Source organism: Oryctolagus cuniculus, chromosome 9 (assembly GCF_964237555.1).
Source record: "Oryctolagus cuniculus chromosome 9, mOryCun1.1, whole genome shotgun sequence".
In the NCBI taxonomy this organism is placed as follows: Eukaryota; Metazoa; Chordata; class Mammalia; order Lagomorpha; family Leporidae; genus Oryctolagus; species Oryctolagus cuniculus.
This window is the reverse complement of record NC_091440.1, coordinates 90,245,128-90,267,563: the sequence shown is the minus strand read 5'-3', so window position 1 is coordinate 90,267,563 and position 22,436 is coordinate 90,245,128. Positions and strand designations below refer to the sequence as shown.

The 22,436-nt window shown below is 48.9% G+C and overlaps 1 protein-coding gene and 1 long non-coding RNA gene across 4 annotated transcripts in view; one reads left to right on the top strand and one right to left on the bottom strand.

The window, feature by feature from the left end:
* The window catches only part of ATP12A (ATPase H+/K+ transporting non-gastric alpha2 subunit), a 30,005-nt gene extending 24,629 nt beyond the window's left edge, over positions 1–5,376 (bottom strand). The window contains exons 1-3 of one of the 3 annotated variants that reach the window (XM_070048292.1): positions 5,116–5,376; positions 4,139–4,279; positions 1,377–1,436 (exon numbers count right to left, since the gene is read on the bottom strand). Coding sequence is in view for 2 of the 3 variants with exons in the window: in NM_001082027.1 (NP_001075496.1) it covers positions 1,377–1,436; positions 4,139–4,471 (393 nt within the window). In the remaining variant the exon portion in view is untranslated. 3 annotated transcript variants of the gene reach the window in all.
* LOC103349035 (uncharacterized) overlaps positions 1–22,209 on the top strand; it is a 40,963-nt gene extending 18,754 nt beyond the window's left edge. The window contains exons 2-3 of the long non-coding RNA XR_007921204.2: positions 21,366–21,427; positions 21,924–22,209. This is a non-coding gene — a long non-coding RNA (uncharacterized lncRNA). The remainder of the gene's footprint in view (positions 1–21,365; positions 21,428–21,923) is intronic.
* The last annotated feature ends 227 nt before the right edge of the window (positions 22,210–22,436 follow it).

The following is a 22,436-nucleotide window of genomic DNA, read 5'->3' as shown; positions in this document are numbered from 1 at the left end:
TCTCACCTTCACCCAGCTGCCCCCCGCCCCAACTTGGCCAAATCTCTGCCTCCTACTTCTCTAACTTGAGTTAGGGATTCACTCAAAAAGTATCCCCCAAGAGCTACTGGTTATTTCTGTGAACTCCCTCTTAAACCTGTCCCCTTCCTTCCCATCTTACTGGGCTCCCCTCTTTGGGATCCCCATTTCACAGTCCTGGTTTATTTCATTTTTCTAGAAGCTTCCACCTTCCACTTAAAGAATTGCCTGGTGAAAGTGAATTGTATCAAGTTGCTTCCCTCTTTAGAAACTCTGCGCTCCCTGGTCCCTCTGGTCAGAATTCATCATTCTCCCAACAGATGGTCTCAACCATTCATTGGCCATTGGCATGGGATAGGCTGGATGTTCACTTCCCTACCCAGCTGCCTCCTTAAGGTCAGGGAGGTCACCTGCCCCAGTGCCAGTCCAATGTGAACCACATAGTAGGGATTTGTATTGATTTACACAGATGTACACTCAGTATCCAGACCTCCTGATGTCAATAAACAAAAACTATGGAAATGTAATTTGAACTTGAATTCCCAGAGGGAAGCAGTGCTCCAGTGGGGAGAGAATATGTAAGAGGCAGAAAAATCACAGAGGTGTGCCTGGGGCTATCATCCCTTCTCAGGGGGTCTGGCTGACCAGCAGGGTTTCAGATGTTGCTCTGGGTCTGTGTCTTCTTCTTTGTAATTTTAAAAAATGTGATGGGGGCGGGGTGGGGGGTGGAGAGGGAGAGAGAGAGAGAGAAACTCCTGTCTTCTGGTTCACTCCCCAAATGGCTACTATGATGGCCAAGACTGGGCCAGGAAGAAACTGGGAGCTGGTAACTCAATCCAGGCCTCTCACGCAGGTGGTAGGAACCTAAGGAGCCATTTCCTGTTGCCTCAGAGGGACTGTGCTGTCATGAAGCTGGAGTGGGGAACCAGAGTGGGATATGAAATCTAGGCACTCCAATATGGGAGGAGAGTGTACCAAGTGGTGTCTCAACTGTTGCACCAAACACCGCACCCCTGGGTCTTTTCCTTCTAATACTGGATCCCCCAGCTTCTCCTTCATTACACTCCCAGGAGGCAGAGATTAAAAGCATCCAATCGCATATCTCCTAGGCACCACAGCCTTCCTGCAGTCACAGATGGAAGAACTCTCTACAACCAAGCATTGCCCTCTGTGTAGGGACACAGCCATAGCCTTGGTGCAGCATGGGAAGCCAAACATGTGTGCCCATGACTGCAACGTGTGGCAGGCCACCTGCCCCAAAGGTGCCCTCTTACTTTTCCACACATGCAGAGCATATAGCTTTCCCCTTTGTAGTCCGCAGGCTTCCTTGCCTGATGCCCACTTCCCTTATAACTTACCCGAATGATGTCTGTGCCATATTTCGTTTCCAGCTCCTTATTGCTGAGTTTGTGGTCATCCTGAAATGCACAATCAGAAGAGGAGCAGAATGAGTGACATAATGCTAAATGACTCAAAGCCCAAGCTCTGACCACCCCCTGACAGCTGGAGTAGCACTGTGGCTAGGAGGGGCTGGAGGGTGCAGGAAAGGAACACAGGGACCCTTGGTGCCAGGAGCTGTGCAGCCAGGGAAGACACTGCTACAGGAGAGCCCTGTCCTGCACCATGGCCAGCCCAAAGAGCTCAGGTTACACCTGCTGCTGGCTACCTGGTGCATCTGTAATTTTTATCAACGAAGTCACATATCATGTCAATCTCATCTCTAGCACATCTTCCAAGTACCAGCAAGCTGGATACTTCATTCAGACCTGAATTCTAGGATTGGTTGAGGCTGAGGAGCAAAACAAACCAGACCCACTTTCTCTGGACAACTCCTCATTGCTCCTAGGTGGTCTCTGGCAGAAAGAAGCACACCTTCCCTTATTTGCCCTATGAAATGCAACAAGTTCACTGGTAGGGACTAAAAACCCGACAAACAAACCATACCAGTATGGCTCACACTTGCAGATTTTGCCACAGAATCATTAGACTAATTAGACTAATGCAGACTTCCTAACGTTTGGGCCAATGCGTTTTTGTGGGGGAAAGGGATGGGACAAAATCCACTCACTCTTCTCCTTTCAAGAACCACGGGGCTAACGGATGAAAAGAAACCTCTTCCTATAGCAGAAAATCCAGTGGCATATCTTCCTCACCCTCCTACCCCCAAGAAAACCCCAGCACTCAGGATTCTTCATACCCTGATTCACTGAAATGAAGATTTATGCTGTGACTGGTACTAGAACCATCTCTCTTTTTAAATGCATGCTAAAAAGTAATAGTTCATGTTGCATTAGGAAATTAAGCCTTCCAATAAAAGATGACGTATTGTTATTTTGTTTCTGGCTCTCTTCTCAGTCAGATTCTGCTCTGCTCATCAGGCATTGTGCCAGTGTCATTGGGATGTGTTGTTGCTAGGGGCATGGAAGGTTACAGGGCAGACTGTGTGAGCACTGGGCAGACACAGTAGTAAAGATTTGTGTGGATGGACCGCAGACCTGGTAGCACTGTGAGGCAAAGCACTCTACCTTTCTTGTCTTTCCAGCCTGGACTTGGAGGGGAGCCTGCGAGTTAAGTGGTGTGAGGAGTGCTGGGTGTCTGGGTGCCTTCTGCCAGCTAGCTGGCTTAGCACAGGGAAGCACCCTGCAGCGGAGTCCTTTATTCAGAAGCCAGGGGTGCTTAGTTATCAAGGCTCTGATTTGCAGGAAAGGTGGAGAGGCAGCAGTATTGAAGTGCACTCTTGCAAACTGCAGAATTCTTGTGAGGAGCTTGAGAACAAGGAAGGAAAGAAAGGAGCTCTTTTTCCCAGCAAGGAGGAAGGGGAACTTTTTGCCTAATACAATGGAAGCTATTCTTCTATATTGTATCATACATCCTCATAAAGTGCTCAGAAAAGGGGGATTTTCATCTAGCCAATAGGTATACGAGAGAATGGTACAAGAGCAATTTCAAGGAAGAACAGATGTGTTTTTAATCTTAAATGCCAGAGATACATAGGAAATAACCATGACTATTGACTAGTGCTTTTTTCCTGCTTTATCTCACTTAATCTTCTTAATAACCTCTGGTGGCAGGCACCATTTTTAATCCCAATTTTTTTCAAAATAGGAAACTAGTGAGTGTCATTCACACATGGGAACTCCAGGCAAGATAAACAAATGGCTCTGGTTCAAGGCAACCACTGATTTCTGACCAGAGCCAAATTTCCAGCTGTGAACAGAATCTCAGTCGGCTCGCCAAGTTCCTGAATATTTGACAATCAGTTGTCTAGCCTGAGCATGCTGGCCTCTGCCAGCCCAGCGGCTGCCTACCAGTCATAGAGCCGTAACGTCTGTGAGGGGCTGGAGGGCAATCCAGCAAAATCTCTCTCCCTCTCTGACATTCCTGAGATGCAATCTGTCACCTTTCAGATCCCCAGCAGCTCTTTATTCAGTAAGTAATCTAATGAATTTATTAATACTTATTAAATAACCCCAGTTGAAATAACTCCAGAGTTCATCCTTGATAATAACAATGTTGCACTCCTAGAAAGCATCTTAATTTCTAAAGACTTGTACCTCGCTTTTCTCCTCACAGATCCCTACAGATTCTTTTATTTCCCATTTTCTGTGAGCTTCCACGAGGCTAGATCGTTTACAGCTCAGACTATGGAGAATGGGCTGTGAGGAACCTAAGTGGTTCCAAGTGCAACATTCTCACTGCCTGAGTCCTTCTCACCCAGGCAGCACACACCCCCCAAACCTAACAAGGTCCAGTAGCTTGGGTTTTCTTCCTGGCAGGTGCCAGCCCAAATAGTTTTTCCAACTAAAAACGGGCAGCTGGTTATTTCTATCTCGTTGAAGCAGACAGGGAGACCTCTGGGCCATGCCTGTGGGGTGGGAGTTAGGGATTTGTGCCTCCCGATTCTCCCCAGGACTGCCTTCAACCAGAGCTCAGGCATCCTGCAGAGGACCTGAGACCCGGAAACATATTATCACATCTAAAAAAAAATCCACAAGGAAACGACTGTTAGGGGGATTCCAAAGCCTTGAGCCTGATTTTTCTTTTGTAAGAGGCCGGTGAAGGGGCCAACTCCCAGAGGGAAAGGACCAAGTCCGCGGGAGCCCTTTCCAAGGCTACTGACCAGATCAAGTTCTTTCTTAAGCTCCTCTTTCTGCTGATTCCTTTTGAGTTCCAAGTCATTGTCTTTCTTGCCATCTCGCCCCTCCTTCTTCTTGATATCTGTAGCTGCATGGTGCTCCACGGAGTAAATTTCCAGCTTTCTCTGAAAGAGAAGCAGAGTGCAATACCGGCCCCAGGTGGGTTTTCTGCACAGGCTCTGCGCAGCTGCCTTGAGTGGGACCGGACACCCTCGAGGGCCAGGAGGGGAAGGGCTGTGGGGAGCGCGCCACCTCCCACCTCCCTCCTTCCTCTCTTCCCCTGTTGCACGGTCGGCTCGGTGGGCACCGCCTGCCATCGTCTTCCCAGGAAGACACCTCTAGGGGTGGGCAGGAGAGAAGTTAACCGCGGGGTTGCCCTGCGGGGTCACACCAGCGGTGCATAGACTTGGGCCCCTCAGACCCGAGCCTGGGGCATTTTCCAGACCGCTACGCATACGTGTAGCTCCAGTCTAGCACTTTTCTCCGAATCCGAGCCCGCAGGTGCGAGGGCGGAGCTGGCCCAGGACCCCTGGAACTCCTTCCCCGCGTGTCTGGATTGACCTCTTTACCCAGCCAGTTCCCGAGTGACACACGGGTGCTCGGCGGCTGGAACAGGGTTGCAGAGTGAAGACCCCCGGACGGAGCCCTTCACCCTTTCCCGCACTTCTCGCCAGTCCGCACCGCGTCACTTCCTCACACACCTGGCGCATGTCGCGCTGGAGGCGCCGCGGGTCGGCGGGCAGGGGGCGCGGAGGGCAGGAGGGGTCGTGGGACCTGCGGTGGCGGCGGCGACCGATGCGGGGGTAGGGTCCCGCGGTGGCGGCGTTGGTAGTGGCGACGGTGCTGGCGAAGGAGGTACCCACAGCCACGCGGGCCCTGCGCGCACCTCCGCAGCCGATCGCCAGCCGCTGCCCAGGGGAGGTGGTGTCCGCCTTAAATGCTGCGCGCCCCGCCTACGCACCTGCTGCTGTGCAAGTAGCCCGGCCTGCAGACACCCCAGGGGGCTGGGAAACCGAGGATGCGCAGTCCGGGACCGGGCTGGCTATGGCAAGAGGCAGGGAGAGTCCGGGGCTGGGGACCCAATTCCTTCCAGGAGCCGAACACAGCGGCGTGGGGCGTCTCCGGGCCGGGTCCCAAATCCTTGGCGCTTGGAACAACGCCTTCAGCTCCGCAGTAGCCCTCTGTGCTCAGCACCCCCACCCCGGAGCCCCAGGTTCCGGAGCCCCCAAGTCCCCAAGCGCCCCGGGGCTGCTGAGGCTCCGCGCTCCGGGTGCTCCCACTCCCTGTTCAAGCTTTCGTGGGAACCCCTACACACTTGTCTTTATAAAATTTCATTTGCTAACCCATAAAGGGGTTTATACAGATATGTAAGCAGAGGAGAGGAAATTGCAGTTCCAGTAGCAGCTGCACTCTCAGAGTGAAGGTCAAGTCGCTTGGGGAGCGGATCTGGGTTAACCGCCACTGTGGGCCCAGCCGCGAGAGACTCTAAGGAGACGCTGGTATACCCTGTGCAGCATCTACATCAGAATTTGGGAATTCTGAAGCCATTTTGGAGGAGAGAGGGGTTGGGGATGGAGGGTCTGGGTCAGTGAGCGTGGAGGGCTCTGGGGTCCCGGGCTGCGTGGTGCTGCGCCCAGTTGTTAGCAGAATTTAGGATGACACCCCCAGACTCCGGATCGATGGAGACCCCGACCCACAGTACTGCACACACAAGTTTTCGCCCCTTCCCTTGGCTCCTCAAGGCCAGGATCTGGGGTGACCATTTGGTGCAGCGCTGGAGACGTCTGCCTGTCTTATCAGAGTACCTGGGTTCAAGCACCGCCCCTCCTCCCAATTCTGACTTCCTGCTAATACATGCCCTGGGAGGCAGCAGGGACTGCTCAAGTATTTGGGTCCTGGCTTCCCACATGGGACACCTAGGTTGAGCTCCCAGCCCTTGGATCCCTGGCTCCCTCTTGGCCCAGCCCCTGCTTTGGGGACATTTGGAGAGTGAACCAGTAAGGGGGAAGACATCTCTGTGTCTTTGTCTTTCAAATACATAAAATAGATAAATACTTGAAGTTACAAAAAGAAAATCCATTAGAAACACCCTAAATCCAAAGAGCAGAATTTAAGTCTGGGATTCTCTGGCTATGGGACAGGGATGACGCCAGTGAGTTACTTCTTCATTAACTCTTTTTTTTTTTTTTTTTTTTTTTGACAGGCAGAGAGGACAGTGAGAGAGAGAGAGAGACAGAGAGAAAGGTCTTCCTTTGCCGTTGGTTCACCCTCCAATGGCCGCCACGGCTGGCGTGCTGCGGCCAGCGCACCGTGCTGATAGGATGGCAGGAGCCAGGTACTTATCCTGGTCTCCCAAGTGCTTGGGCCATCCTCCACTGCACTCCCTGGCCACAGCAGAGAGCTGGCCTGGAAGAGGGGCAACCGGGACAGAATCCAGTGCCCTGACCAGGACTAGAACCCAGTGTGCCGGCGCTGCAAGGCGGAGGATTAGCCTAGTGAGCCGCAGCGCCGGCCGTTCATTAACTCTTAAGGGACAAGAAGATGGCATTGACAGCTTGTGCAGAGATCACACATCACAGGTCCTTCAGAGTTGGAGGGGAGAGTAGATTCTAGTCTAAACTGAAGCAGCAGGGTCATCGGAAGGAGCTCTGCTTTGTATCTTTTCTCCAAAGAAAGATCTGCAGAAAGAGGTAACGAAATACACAATTTTATGAAACTGACAGTTCACTGTTTACTGGAAACCTCTGGTGAGAGTCGTTGTACAGGTGGCTGCTGCTCACTTTCCACCTTTCTAGCCTTGTTCCAACTTTTGGGCCAGGTGTGGCACAGAGAAGTAGTGCCCAGAGTGCCCAGAGTGAAGCCCCATTCAAGCTTTAGTGATGGAATATAGGGAGGTGGGGGTGGATGTAGTGTGTTGGCAGGTGTGGAGGGAGGGGACTCATGGAGAAGTGATGGTGCAATTTTAAAAATTGGTGAATTACAACTACACTTGGGAAGTGGGCTGCTTATCTCTGCTGGTGTCAAGTGTGAAGAAGTAGACTTACCAGCAAACTGGACAAAAGAGTTTCTATTGTCACGTTCTCTGGCCTTGTACAGTTTCCAGCTTTTGCCAGGGATCAGTGTTAGCTGCTGCTGCTGCTGCTGCCATGGCCTTTGGCAGTCCCTGGTGTCTTCAGGTGTCCCGGAGCGTTGACCTGTACTGAAGAGGGAACGTGGGGCCAGCCCCCTGCTGCCTCTAGTCGCCTGGATGTCCTGTTGTGCCTGAGTGGCTGCTGGCTGTCTGTGATGGGAGCACCTGGAGTAGTCCTCACCTGGAGGGAAGAATCTGGGTTTCCTTTCAGACACTGATTCAACTTCATTTGGCCACAGGGGACATCCCCTACCCTGTTCCAGGGAACAAACCTTGCACTCCACCTATTTTGAATGCCTCTCTTAAGACTGGCCACAGAGGAAGCCAGGCTGCAACTGGCGACACCTCCCCAGCCCACACACTCTAGCAGCAGCTTCCGCTTGAGGCTGAATTTTCCTGTCTGTCAAAAGAAACCTACTCATGCCAGGCTCTTTTACTGTGGTTCTTTTGGGCAAGTATTTTACATATCTGGGCCAGCCTGTCATCATGTGTGTGACTGCTCCTAGTTCATTTTCATCAACTCATGGAGCTCAACTTGAGGTTAATGGGTCGGGGTGGTGGGGGTGGTGGGGAGAAATGGTACCAAAAACTATGCTATTCTCTGTCCTCCAGGAAGTTGGGCTGGAGTTGGAGAGGCCAAGTTAACCAAGTAGCACTAGTGAATAAGGCAGGGTAAGAAATAATACAGTGTGCAGTTGTCATTATCAGGCTGTAAGTGCTGGAAGAAATTAAGGGAAAGAGATTGCTTGGGGGGACCGCTATGGTTTGAATGTCCCCACCAAATCTCATGTTAAAATTGTTTATTAGAGATAGGTAGGTAGGTAGGTAGATAGATAGATAGATAGATAGATAGATAGATGATAGAGAACGAGAGCTCCCATTCACTAGCTCATACCTAGAATTCCTGCCACGTCTGGGCTGTTGGTGGGGCTGGGAGCTGGGAACTCCATCCAGGTCCCCCTTATTGGGTGGCAGAGACTCAACTTCTTGAGCCGTCCCCTGCTGCCTCCCAGAGCCTGCACTGGCAGGAATCAGTAACTGGAGATGAGAATTGAATCCAGGCAATCCCATATGGGACAGGGTAATGGAACTGGCATCTTAGCTCCTAGGCCAAATGTCTGCAGCTCTCACATTGAAATGTAATCCCCATTGTAGAGGCATGGAGAGGGACTTTAATAGTTGATGAGTTCTCAGGACTCTGACTTTCATCATTATTGGATTAATGGTTTAGTGAATTATCTAGAGAGCGGGTCTACTATAAAAGTCCTCTTGACCCTGTTGGATGTATCCTTCCCTTACCCTGCACTGCCTTGGGACTCTGCAGAAAGTCCCCACAGGCAAGAAACCTGCACGGGAAGTGCCCCTTAACCTCAAATCTCCCAGTCTCTAGGACCACGAGCCGATTTAAACCATCTTCTTTATAAATCACCCAGTTTCTAGCTTTCTGTTACAGCAACAAAATACAGACGAAGACAGGGAGAACAGCCCCATCTCCAAATTCAGGATTTATTATTCAGATACTTTTCTATCCCTTCGCACCCTCCAAGGAAGGTGGACAAGAGGCAAAAAGGGCCGTTGAGGTGGGGCTTTAGTTGGGGGAGCCCTCTTGGAGCTGTCCCCCAGCTGGCTTGGGGTGTGACTGATGATCCAAACATACAGGGAGGAGGATCCAGGTGATGAGCACAAGAGGAAGCTCTGCTTCCTGCTCCGTATCCGGACTGGCTGGTGCCTCTACTGCCCACCTGCCCTCTCCCTCTCCCTCTCCCTGGGTTCCTCTCCCACACACTGGACATCCCCACCTGGAGCCCTTCCTGCACACCTGCTTCTGCCCAGCGTGCCAGGCTATGACTAGGCCGGCATTTCTCTGCCAATGGGGACTGCCTGGAGTTGGAGTCAGAATGAGAACCAAAAGCAAAACAAAGCTGCAGCCTAGCACACTTTTATATGGTTTCCTCATTTCTTCGTTTATAGGATATCTGGCATGTAAACATCCTGCAGGAGAGAAACACGCTTTCCAAAAATCACTGGTAATCTGCTGTGTTGATCTTTCCTGGGGCTGTTAGAGACCTCCAGGACCGTGAGCTGTGGTGTTTTCAGAGGCAGGTGAAGGCCTGCAAGGGGCTAAGACAGACCTTTAAAAAGTTGACTGTATAGGAGGTGTACAACATGCTGTGTTAATATGCTCAGATAAGGGTGGGTGTTTGGCCCAGTGGTTAAGCCACTGCTTGGGATGGCTGTGTCCCCTATCAGTTTGCCTGGGTTTGGGTCCCAGATCCACTCTCTACATCAGTTTCCCACTAATGTGCACCCTGGGAGGTAATATGTGTTGACTAAAGTACATCGATCCCTGACACCCATGCGGGCAACGTGGATTGAGATTCCAGCTCCTGACTTTGGCCTGGCCCAGCCCTGGTTGTTACAGGCTTTTGGTGAGTGGACCTGAGGATGGGCAATCTCTCTCCATCTCTGTCACTCTCACTCTGTAACTCTGCCTTTCAAATAAATAAAATAGGTTTATTTATTCTAAAGGACTCCATGTGGGAGACCTGAATAGAATTTCAGGCTCCTGGTTCAGCTGTTGTGGCCATTTGGGGAGTGAACCTCAGGATGGGAAATCTGTCTTTGTCTATCTCTCTCTGCCTTTAGGAAATAATTTTTATTATTTATTTTTCTATTCTATTATACATTATCTAATATATTTATAATTTTTATAATTTATTTATTTGAAAGTCAGAGTTACAGAGAGAGAGAGAGAGAGAGGAGAGAAATAGTCTATCCTCTGGTCCACTCTCCAAATGGCCATAATAGCTAGGACTGGGTCAGGCTGAAACCAGAAGCCTGGAATTCCAGGTCTCCTTTGTAGATGGCATGGGCCCATGTACTGGGACCCAAACCAGCACTCCTATGGGATGCTATCTTCGCATATGGTGGCTTAACCTGCTGAGCCACAGTGCTGGTTCCTAAAATAAAATAAAATAAAATAAAATAAATATGTATACTTATTCATAACAAAGTAGTTAAGCAAATTGACTTATCCATCCTCTCACATCATTACATCACAATCTTTTTTTGTGATAAAAGCAACCCCCAATCTATCCCCTTAGGAAATTTCAAGAGCATCACACAAGATTACAACTCGAGTCCTCAAGCTGTACTTTAGATCTCTAGACCTATTCCTCTATGTCTACAACTTTGTACCTTTTGTCCTGCACCTCCCATGATAAATTGCTTTTTCAGAAAATTACCATATTCCTTTCAATAGGTGATTGGAAAATGGGCTGCATTCTGAAGTATTTTGGTTTTTATTTCTTAAATAAAGATTTATTTATTATTTGAAAGTCAGACTTATATAGAGAGATGAAGAGGCAGAGAAGGAGCTTCCATCCACTGGTTCACTCCCCAAATAGCTGCAATGGCCGGGGCGTGGCCAAGGTGAAGCCAGGAGCTTCATCCGGGTGTCCCATGTGGATGCAGGGGCTCAAGCACTTGGGTCATCTTCTGTTGCTTTTCCCAAGCCATTAGCAGGGAGCTGGATTTGAAGTGGAGCAGCCAGGACACGAACCGCCACCCATAAGGGATGCTGGCATCACAGGCAACCGCTTAACCCACTGAGCCACACCACCAGCCCCTAGGTGGGCACTTCTTGAAGGAGTTCAAGTGCAAGTGGGTGTTGAAGGCTGGGAGGCTGAGCAGGAGGATGGTGCAGGCTGTGGGAGAGCAGGGGTGGGGAGGGGACTGGCTCCTGCCAAGAGGCAAAGGTGGGTGGGAAGGAAAACAGGATAAACAAAACAGGTTCCATCAGAGTAGCATGGGTCTGGCTGTCAAGATGGGGCTGTCCAGGCACTGGTCATTGTCCTTGTACCTTGAGAATGAGGGTCACCTGGTGGAAAAACATTTTGGTGAAGGTGAGAGTGTCTAGCCCAATTACCTTTATGCTGCTTTCTGAAAACAAGTGGATTTGTCAGCAAGAGGTCTGGCTGCTTCAGCCATACGTGCTTTAGCAATCTAATTGTCCTGAGACTATTTCAGATAGATTTGTTTCTTCTTTCAAGGACCTTTGAGATGAGCCCATGAAAAGGGCAAATGATAGTCACTTGATGGAAGTTAGAGGTTTTATGACTCCTCCCCTCTCCATGCCTCAGTGGGTCTGTCCTACTCCAGTGTTTCCAGGGTGAGCTGAGCTGCTTTAGGAGCCATGTTGGGGAGGAGATCTATGGAGTGAAAGAATGCCATAAGAGACATGATCTACTTTGTTCATAAGATTGGCAGCAGTTTGATAATGATGGAGGCCATATTTTTTAAAGTTTTATTTATTTGAAAGTCAGAGTTACAGAGAGAGAGCAAGAGTGAGAGAGAGAAAGAGGGAGAGACAGAGAGAGACATGTTCTACCCACTGGTACACTCCCCAAATGGCCACAACAGCCACAGCTGGGCTGATCTGAAGCCAGGAGCTTCTCTCAGGTCTCCCATGTGGGTAGGAGTACTTGAGCCATCTTCCACTGCTTTCCCAGGTGTATTAGCAGGGAGATGAATTGGAAGTGGAGCAGCCGGGACTTGAACTGGTCCCCATATGGGATGCCAGTGCCTCAGGCAGCAGCTTTGCCTGCTATGGCACAGAGCCAGAGGGGCCATCATTTTTACATTTAAAAATTATTAATTTATTTTCATTTTATTTGTGTGTGTGTGTGAGAGAGAGAGAGACAGAGAGAGAGACAGAGAGAGAGACAGAGAGAGAGACAGAGAGAGAGACAGAGAGAGATTGAGATTTCCATCCACTGCTTCACTCCCCAAATGTCCCCAATAGCTGAGGCTGGGCCAGGTCGAAGCCAGGAGCTGGGAATTCAATATAGGTCTCCCATGTAGGTGACAGGAGCCTCCATACTTGACGAGCCATCACCTGCCTTCCAGGATGCACTTTAGCAGGATGCTGGCATCAGAAGCAGAGCCAGTACTGGCATCTTAACCACTGTGCTGTTCCAAATGCCCACCCCAAGGGGCTGTCCATCTTAAATGATGATAATCAAAAAGCAGAGTTTGTGATCTTGGCTGTTCTCCAGGGATGAGGTGATAGCTGAGTTTATCCCTCCAACCTTCAGGATTGATCTGTTCCTTGTGAGGTTCCATTAGAAGAACCACCTTGTCCTTTTAGGGTCAGCTGTCCAGCCAGGCCAGGCACAGCTAAGGATCACTCAGTTTTCTTTCTCTCTGATGTATTTTAAATAATTGTCTGAGATAACCCAGGATCTAGTCAGCAAGAAGTCAGTTAGTTGCACTCCCAGGGCATATCTATCCAGGGATCAGCATTTCATCATAACAAAAAGCAGCTCTTGGTGCAAGGGGAGGGGGGGAGAGGAGGGGCTTAGCCTGCATCCTTGGTCTCCTTCACTCTGGACCTGACTCAGTTCTCACCGCTCTGGAAGGGTGCAGAGAGGGCCACACCACTGCACATGGTGTGTGAGTGTGAGCACTCTAGACAAACCCGAGGGCGAGAAGACAAGGGGAGAAAATGTGAAGCTACGTTGTCTGGGACAGCTGAGAAGTTGCCAGCAGCTGCCCAGCTCCAGTTCTCCTGGGAGGTTGCCCGAGGGGGGCTGGGGGCAGGGCCCTGTCCACACAGCTGGGGCAGCCCCGGAACTGCCCCTGAAGTGGATCTGGAAGAGGAAAGGCCCAGCCCTAGCACAGCACACCCTCTGTTCAATAGAAGACGCTAGTACGTTTCTGGATGGTCACACTGGGGCTGTCCCAGTGGCCCCTTAGGAAACATGGCCATTGGCTGCTGAAGCACACTGTGTGCTCATTAACAGGTGGCCAGCGTGCTTGTAGTCTGGGAAACAGGTCGGGTCAGAAAAGCTGGATGAGCCACATTCGGTTCACCAACAGCTAGGACGGAGCAGGCTAACTCTCTGCAGCTATCAGAGAAGTTCCTATTGCATGGAAAGGCACCAAATGAAGACAATATTTAAATGAAGTGATATTTAAATATTTACTAAGGCCCTTTAAACATGAGATTTTATAGAAAGAGGAAATGGCAGGATTGAAATCAGCTCTGGCACAGCAGCTTAAGCGGTCACCTGCAAAGTTGACGTCCCATATGAGGGCAGGTTGGACACCTGGTGTCTCCACTTCTGATCCAGCTCCCTGCTAATGTGCCTGGGAAAGCAGTGGAGGATGGCCCAAGGGCTCGGGCCCCTGACAACTACATGGGTGATCTGGATGGGGTTCTAGGTTCTTGGTCCAGACCTGGCCCAGTCCTTATCAATGTGGCCATCTGGGGACTGAACCAGCAGATGGAAGATCTCTCTCTCTCTCTGGCTTTCAAAATAAGTATAATAAGTCTTTAAAAAATAAATCAGCTCTGCAAAAATGTTGGAGAACAGGTTGTTCCCTGTCTGGGAACAATTTTTCAGTGTGTCTCTAGGATTGCCCAGTACACACACAAATGCACACACAGATCACACCAAGATCTGAAGTACATGTTTAACTGTGCATCTGGCATTTTAATTTGCTGACCGATGCCTTCCTCCCTCTGGGTGCCCGAGGCAAGAGTCCTTTACTGCTCATCCTAAGGTATCTGGGGATTCTGCCTAAGCTGCACTGCCCTGATTGTTGCTAGGCCAACTATGAAAGCAAACACTCAGATTGTCTCTTCACCAGGCCAGTCGCAAGAGCCCACGGGAGATGGGTTCACCTGACATAGTCAACTCGAGTAGGAGAAAGAGTTTTTATGTTATTTTTAAATCAAATATCACTTTAGCCAGAAACTTCCTACTGTTGTGCAGAGGTCTGGGAAGAGAGCCATGGAGATTCAAGGCTGCCTCAAAACCGATTTCCAGGTTTTGGAGGTCACCAGCAGAGGGAGCACATTCTACAAGGACATTCAGGATAGGGGGGCGGGGTCAGGAAACAGGATGAGCTCATTAGCCATCCACCTGGAACAGGTCAGGCACCAGGAATTCATAGAACACCCGCAGGCTTTGAAAGCTTCAGTTCTGACTAAGCAAAGGACACCTTGGCGAAAGCAAACAAACCAAACAACAAAACAGTCAAAGCAAGAACGACAAAAACACCAAAGTGAATTGGAAGATCTACAAGGAAAAACAAACTGTGGTGGCTTCTCGAGGGATAGGGAATCGGGAAATCACATCCAGCCCCGGACTTGCAGCGGCGCCCTCTCTGTCTTCTCCGGAGGGCTTAATGCACACAGTCTGGGCCGGACCTGCCTCTGACTGCTTCATTGCATTCGCTTCCCCAGAGGGGCTGTCCATACACTCCTCCAGGCCCACCTTAGGCTTTTTCTTTTTGTTGTTTCTCAGAGGCACAACCATGGTGGATGGCAGGTAGTGAGCCTCTCCACGTCTCAATTCTCCTGAGGGAAATGAAAGAATGCTTTTAACATACCATTTAAAAGGAGAGCCCATAATTCTTCCTCATCAATTTCACAATCAAGAAAGTCTGCTTGGGGCTGGTGCTGTGGTGTAGCGGGTTAAGCCACTGTCTGTGATGCCAGCATCTCATTTGCCACCGGCTCAAGACCAGGCCGCTCCACTTCCAATTCAGCTCCCTACCAATGGCCTGGGAAAGCAGCAGAAGATAGCCCAAGTGCTTGGGCCCCTGACATCCACATGGGAAAACTTGGTGGAGTTACTGGCTCTTGGCTTGGTGCTGGCCCAACCCTGGTTGTTACTGCCCTTTGGGGAGTGAATCACTGAATGTAGAATCTCTCTGTGTCTCTCCCTCTCTTTCTGGAACTCTGTCTTTCAAATAAGCAAGTACATCTTTAAAAAAAGAAAGAAAGAAGAAAGTCTTCCTTCCAAATGATTGAAAATGTTCCATTTGAAGCTGGAGGTTTTCCCTCTTCCCCACCCTCCCCCATTGCTGTGGTGTAGTGAGTAAAGCTGCTGCCTGTGGTGCTGGCATCCCACATGGATGCAGGTTCAAGTCCCAGCTGCTTCACTTCTCATCTGGCCCTGTGCTGGGAAAGCAGCAGAGGATGGCCCAAGTTCTTGGGCCCCTGCACTCACATGGACACCTGAAAGAAGCTCCTGGCTCCTGGATTCAGATTGGCCCAGCTCTGGTTGTTGCGGCCATTTGAGGGGTGAACCAGTGGATGGAAGTCCTCTCTCTCTTTGCTTCTGCCTCTCTGTAACCCTGCCTTTCAAATAAATAAATACATCTTAAAAAAATAAGAAAAGAAAATTAAAAGAAAAATTAAAAAAGGAAAGAAAATCTTGGTTGTTTGTGTGAGTGTGTGTGTGTAAACTAAAATGTATTTCTCCCCAGCTTGAGAGAGATTTGGTACTCTCTGCATAAATAATGCTGAATTGCACATCTCATAGACCTGAGTTCTGGTCCTGGTTTTCTCGTCTGCTCACTGAGTTTGCTGGAGAACAGAGACTTCACCTTTCTGTGGCCTCGGACATGTCGGAGCTCAGTTGATCAATGCTTCCCAAACCCACGTGATCACACAGTCTTCCGGGGAATGTTAAAAATACAGATTTCTAGGCTTTACACCTTAATAATTCTGGGATAAGTCCTGGAAATTCATTTTTCTAAAGCTCCTCACTTGATTCTTATGAACCATGGACCTCATGGGTAGTTTCCAGCCTGCCACCAAGAATGTTGACACCATGGATCAGTGCTCTGATTCCCAGGGGTGTGTTCCAAGGGCGAGGGCCCTGGACACTCTAAGATCTGCCTGAATCTAACACTGGCCGGCTTGAGCATTCTTACTTTACCTTGACTTGTAGGCGTACTTCCGTGGTAGTTTTATTGCATTGAATGAAAACGGGGAATGATTTGATTCTTGGAGCTCTTATCTGTGGACGAGGAGGCAAAGGTGTTATAGCCACTCCCCGCCAAAGGATCTCTCTTATTCACAGGAAAAGGAGATGTGAGAGCTGGGTGAGGCGAGGTGCACTTCTCCACCACCACCACCGGCAGGCAGGTGCCAGCTTGTGTGTGTGGCTGACATCATGTTTTCTAGATACGTAGATTCATTCTGCAGCAGTAGTATAGCGAACAAGATGACTCCAAAGCAATCACAGTTCCAACATTCAATGTCCCTTTTTTTCAAATGTCCCTGGTGCCTGTGTTCCATACAAGGAGAGCAACTGCAGTGCTCAGAGCCTCCAGCTTGGGCCTGAAGTGTGCCCAGCACTAGCACTCGTAGCTGCCTGTGCACGGCTGGAGAACCATGGGCCTGACCAAAAGAAAGGTGGTTGGTGGAGGTGTGTTTTTGCAGAGGAGGTGCCAGGTGTGCACAGATTGCTGCTGGAGCACACCTTAGGCACTGGAAGGACCTTGCCAATCGTCTTGCCCATCATCTCTCTGCCCAGCTCTGGCCTGAGGATGTGACAATGAAGGCTTAGACATCTATTCCACAAACCTCAGTGGACCTGAGGTTTTGGCACCTGTAGCCTTTGGGCACCGGCAGTGGTGGTGCTTGGTAAAACACTCAGGTGTTCAGCAGGAGCTAACAGAAAGCTGTGGCAGACCGTGGCAGCTGGCTGATGTGGAGCGAGTTAGCTATGGCGGAGTGTGAGCATCACTGGAGCAGAGAGGAGGATATTGGACTTCTCCTGGGGTCCAGGACTGATGGAGGCTTCATAGGTGTTGAGGCTCTGAGTTAGCAGAGGGGACAAGGCCTTCAGGGTACCCAGCATATATCCATGTTGTCAGTCAGGCCCCTGTGGTCTCCTGGGCAGATTGTCCAGTGCAGTTCTGTGAATCCTGGGCTTGTCTCCACCACTACGTTGTGGGTTGTGGGGTTTGCTGCTGTCATCAGAGAGTGTGGGTACTGACTGGGCTGCCACGGATGCTGTTGCTCCTGTGGAGAGGGAGGGACTGAGAGCCCTGCTGGCCACTCAGAGCTCCAACACCAGGCCCCTCTTCTCACGACATGCCTGTGCAAATGAGTTTCTTTGCGCTTAGGTGGGGACTTAGAGGTGTCTCACTTCTTTCACCTCCCTCCATGGCTGGAAAGACTCGCATGGGTTGGTTTTAGACTGGGAGAGCCAGACCTGGGGCTGGGGCCTCCTTCTTCCCAAGGGGCTGGGCCTGATGGGGGTTGGGAGCTAGGTTCTCCATCAGAAACACAGATCCGCTCTGCTTCAGCAAGTGACAAAAGTCACACTGCGGGGGTGGGAATTCCTCAGCCACTGCACCTTGCTTCCAATGCAGCCGTTGGCACTGAGGAGATTCTGAGTCAATCTCGGGTGGGTAATTTTATGTCTCAGTTGATTAGCCTGTAGTACTGGATCCTTGGCCCAACAATCGGTCTAGATGGCACTGTGAAGTTATTTTTAGATCTTACTACCAGTTCAGTCTTCAGACGGAGTAAGGCAGATGTACCTTCTCAATGAGGGTAGGCCTTGTGCAGTTACTGGAAGGCCTCAAAAACAAAGACTGAAGTCCCCCAACATGAAGAGGATTCTGCCCCTAGGCTGCCTTCAAGCTCTAGCTTGTGGGAAAACTGAGTGAAAAATGTAAGTTTATTTTTGTGCAACAGATTTTGGACACCATGCATAGTGTTCTCATAATGCTCATTTTCCACGAACTTTTTGAAGAGCCCTCTTACAACCCTCTTAACCTCATCAGCCCTGCAAACCACGCAAAGGATTTCCAGGGCACAGACAAGAAGTCAGATGTCAGAGTCTGGGACCTAAAGGAGACCTGTAAGATCTGTTTGTTTTTAAAATGGGGTTTATGTGAAAGAGTTATTGGGGCAGCCCCCTGTTATTAAGGGGTTCTCCATATTTCATAGAGCAGATTTCCTGAAGTTTGTTCTGAAGTGAGTAGGCCCAGATCAGTTTCTGTGGGTATCTGGGGCAGAGAGTGAATGAGCAGTTCTCGTGAGAGCAGCACTGACTTAACTGAGAGGGTGTGATGAAGTGAATTAGGAACTTGAGGAGGTCAAGAGACTTCTGCTGAATTTCAGAATGCTTGTAAATTGTTTCCAATGCAGCCTGTAAACTGTCTCTACAAAATAAAAGGAAATAGGGCATCCACCAACATCCTGGTGGATCTCATCAGTGTAGACATTAAATCTCAGCTCGCAGAGTCACTGGAAAGATCCAAACAGCAGCCTAAGCACCTTTGTTTTCTCGGCCTCTAAGTCTTAGTCACCTGCATCAGATTAAACACTTCTGATTATTACTGTACAAGAATGGGAAACATAGACAGGTGATTTTTTTTGGAGAATTCTACTTAGCAGCTCCCCAAATGGGTGCCATGGAAGCTTAGTCTTGCAGTGTGGTCACAGGACAGACACATTCAGCGATGTTTTATTCCTTTTCCTTCTTTTCCCCTTGGAGAGATGCTGTGCTATTAATCTGTGCATGTAAACTAGTTAAGTCAGTATGGAAACCAGTACAGAAGGTCCTCAAAAAATTAAACTAGACCTCCCATATGGTCCAGCAATATTATTCCTGGGAATATATATCCAAATGAAATGAAATCAGTATGTTGAAAATATCAGCACTCCCATGTCCACTGCAGCTCTATTCACAACAGCCAAGACATAGAATCAACCTAGGTATCTGTTAACAGATGATGGGCAAAGGAAATATCATATCTAGGCACAATGGAATACTATTCAGCAATAAAAAGAATGAAATAAAAGGATGACCCATGTTGACCAATATCCTGAGAAGCCCCAGGAGGAACAAGCTTGGCCCCTGTGTCATCATCAAATTCCCCTGACCACTGAGTCTGACAACACACTTGTATTCATTGTGGATGTCAAGGTCAACAAGTGCCGGATCAGACAGCCAGTGAAGAGCCAGTGAACAGCCAGTATCGACTCATGGTGTGGCCAAGGTCAATGTCTCCATAAGGCCTGAAGAAGGGGGCTAAACATATGTTCTACTAGTTCCTGGTTGTTATTATGCTTTGGATCTTGCCAATGAAACTGCTGGGTAATTCTAAATATATTTTTCCACCATAAATAAAAAGTGATAAAAGCTATTTGTGTAAATATGTTCACAATAGTGCTATTTATTTGTTTATTCATTTTTAAAATTTTATTTATCTGGAATGCAGAGAGAGAGAGAGAGAGAGAGAGAGAGAGAGAGAGGATCTTCCATTTGTTCATTCCCCAAATGGCCATCATATCGGGGGCTGGACCATGCCATAGTCAGGAGCCATCTGGGTCTCCTATATGGGTGGCAGGGGTCCAAGGACTTGGGCCTTATTCAGCTGCTTTCCCACGTGCATTAGCAGGGAGCTGGATGGGAAGTGGAGCAGCAAGGACATGAACCAGTGCTCAGAGGGATGTTCATGATGCAGGCAGTGGCTTAACCAGCTGCACCGCAATGCCAGCCCTAATAGTAGTGTTTTTTAAATGGCAAACATTTGGAATTTTTTAAATGGAGAAGAAAATGGACTATTACCTAAAAATGTATCAATTAACATGAACAAATGCTATTCACTAATTGGGAAAAGTGGCAGCTATGAAGAAAACAGCAGACAACGACATGCCTGAAGGTCATAGAGTTAACTGAAATAGCAGAAAGTAAGTTCTGTGCATGCTGATGACCTCAGGGGAAATTGTCTTGTATGCACGCTGACTAATATGAGAGCATTTGGGTGAGGCTAATAATTTAGAACTCGATATTTATTCAGTTCTTTTTCATCTGATTGCTCGTTTCTAAAAGAGAGCAAGTGTAAAACCTCCTAAAGGATGCGAAGCAGGCAGGACACACACAGCTGGGAGGCTCAGATGGACGCTTTTGGCTGGTTGAGCTTCAGTCCCCAGGTGTTCAGTCAAGTACCCTGTGGTCTTCAGAAGATGGGACAGAAAGTCCAGATCAGAAGGAGAGATGGTCCTGGCTGACCCAGGAGGGCCCCATTCGAACAGAGGGAACTTCCCTGCAGAAGAAACTCTGCCTGTGACAGCAGCCAAGTTCCAGCTGCCCTTCCTCATGGCCCGAAGTCCATCTTACCAGTGCTCTCAACTGTGCAAACCACTTCCTGGCACTCCATCCTCACTGCACATATCCTGTGGCCTCCTTCTCTCTAGCTGGACTGTGATGGTTGGTGTTGCTACAAGTGCTTTATTGATGGCGAGATGGAAACTAAGTGGGAGCTACGTGGATTTTAGAGTATCCCAGAGCAAGGGAGTGACAACAGCAGGGCCAGACACAGACCTGTAACTTGGGGGTTGTTTCTGTTGCATAGCTTGGGCTTCATTTTCCTGGGGCAAAGGGGGAAGGGAGGATTTATAGAGTGTTCTCTATGATGTTCCACAAACTTTTTATGAGAGTTGCTGCTGGGAAGCAAGAAGCCCTCTTTGACATGAAAGAACTGCTCTTCCAGCCCTCTTCCTTCTGCACACTCCAGGGACAGCACAGGCTCTTGGACACCTTCTCTGGAGAAGAGTCCATTTTGCAGCTGCTCACTGAGGAAGTGTTGGTTTCAAGGGAGAGCAGCTGGAAGGGACCCATGCCCAGGGCTGGTGGGCAGTGCTCCAGAACAGGAAGCGGAAAGGATTTTTAAGCTAAATGGGGACCACAGCTGTGCGATCTGTCTTCCATCTCATAGCCTTGCAGGGATGAGATGGGGTTGAGGACAGCAAGACAAGACAGGGGAGGCAGGGGAGAAGAGCTGTCCCATGGCTAAGATGGCACATTCTTTCCTTGGAAAACTGCACAGAGCTCAGTCAATCAACTGGAGACAGTGAGATAAATTAGGGCGTTCTTTCCAGAAGAAACAAATTTATAAGCAATAAGGTATGAACTCATCATCCCAGGTCAGAGGCAGGGCTCCCCCCAGACTAGCTAAAACTCCTGGGTGTATGGAGGGAGAGGATGTGCCCCAGATATATTTACTTAGAATTAAACTTTGTATTTTCCTTATGAGATCATCATATCCTTAAAATAGAATTTTCATTTGTATCCCCATAAAATCTGTGCAAATATGGATGCTAAAATAGGTTGGAAAATTACATCATCAAGGTCACAGGTATAAAACATGCCAGTTGCACTCAACATTTCCTTCTCTTCCCTTCTATAATGGCAGAAGTATTATAGTCCTGTGGAAAGTAAACACGAGTTTCTATCCACTCCTCCTCTCCTTGTTTCCAGAAGTCGCCAACGTCTCAGTTTGCTGCGGAAGATCATCACTTAGGGAAACTGTCCACACTTGGGTATGTGCAACTTAGGCTAAGGATACTGATCCTGAAGCATTTACTAGGTGCCAGTAATGTTTACATAGCAGGTTTGAGAGAGACCTAAGGTTGATATGTGAGAGAAACAGAACTTTATTTTTCTATAACTAAGTTTAGTTTCCATTTTTAAAGTCCATTTTCCAGTTGGTAGAAAGTCAGTATTGGGACATTAGGGCCACCCCAACTTTCCCTGGGGGTGGATCTTGATACTCTAGAGCATTCAAGGTGTCAGGGGGAGACCCATCTATCCCCAGATTTTCCATCCTCCAGGAGGGTTGAAGGTGCTAATGGGCTTGGTGAGGAAGAGAGGAAGCACTCACTATAGGACTGTAGGCATCCGGGTGTTGGGGGGAGGCCTGTATGGGGCACGGGAACAATTGGCATTATGGTGCTGCTGGCCTGCTGGGACTATGTGTTGGGAAGTTGGGCCTTGGCTGTGAGTGACACAAACCTGCCTTTACTTCCTTCCTCCAAGCTGCCGAGCCAGCACATCCTTCCTGGAAGCTGTGGTCAGTCCTGCTGAAGTCTTCGTCTTCTTTTCATCAGCCAGTGGAGAAATGGATGGATGATGCCATTGGGAGGAAGGAGGAGTGAAAGCAGTAGAAGGATCTGGCTTGAGAAACACAGGAACTGTTAAGAAGAAGCCTGTTGCTTTTGAGGCTTAAGCTGGTTGAGGTCAGAGGCAGGTGATAGAGCCGATGGAGAACTTCCATTTATGTGATGTATACACCTAACATTTGCACGTAATGAATTTTTCCATCATTTCCAATCCTAATGTCTTGTGCTCCTTTTTCTTACTGCACCGAGTTAGTTCTTAGTCCCTGACTTAAAGTGGAATACTTTTAATGGTTCACACTTGAGTTTGGTGGTTTTGGTAAAAGCCCCTTCTCAGTCTAAGGAAGCTGTTTTAAATTTAAAAAGCACTTATTTATTTGAAATTAGAGAGAAAGAAATAGAGAGGGGGAGAGTGAAGGATAAAAAGAGAGAG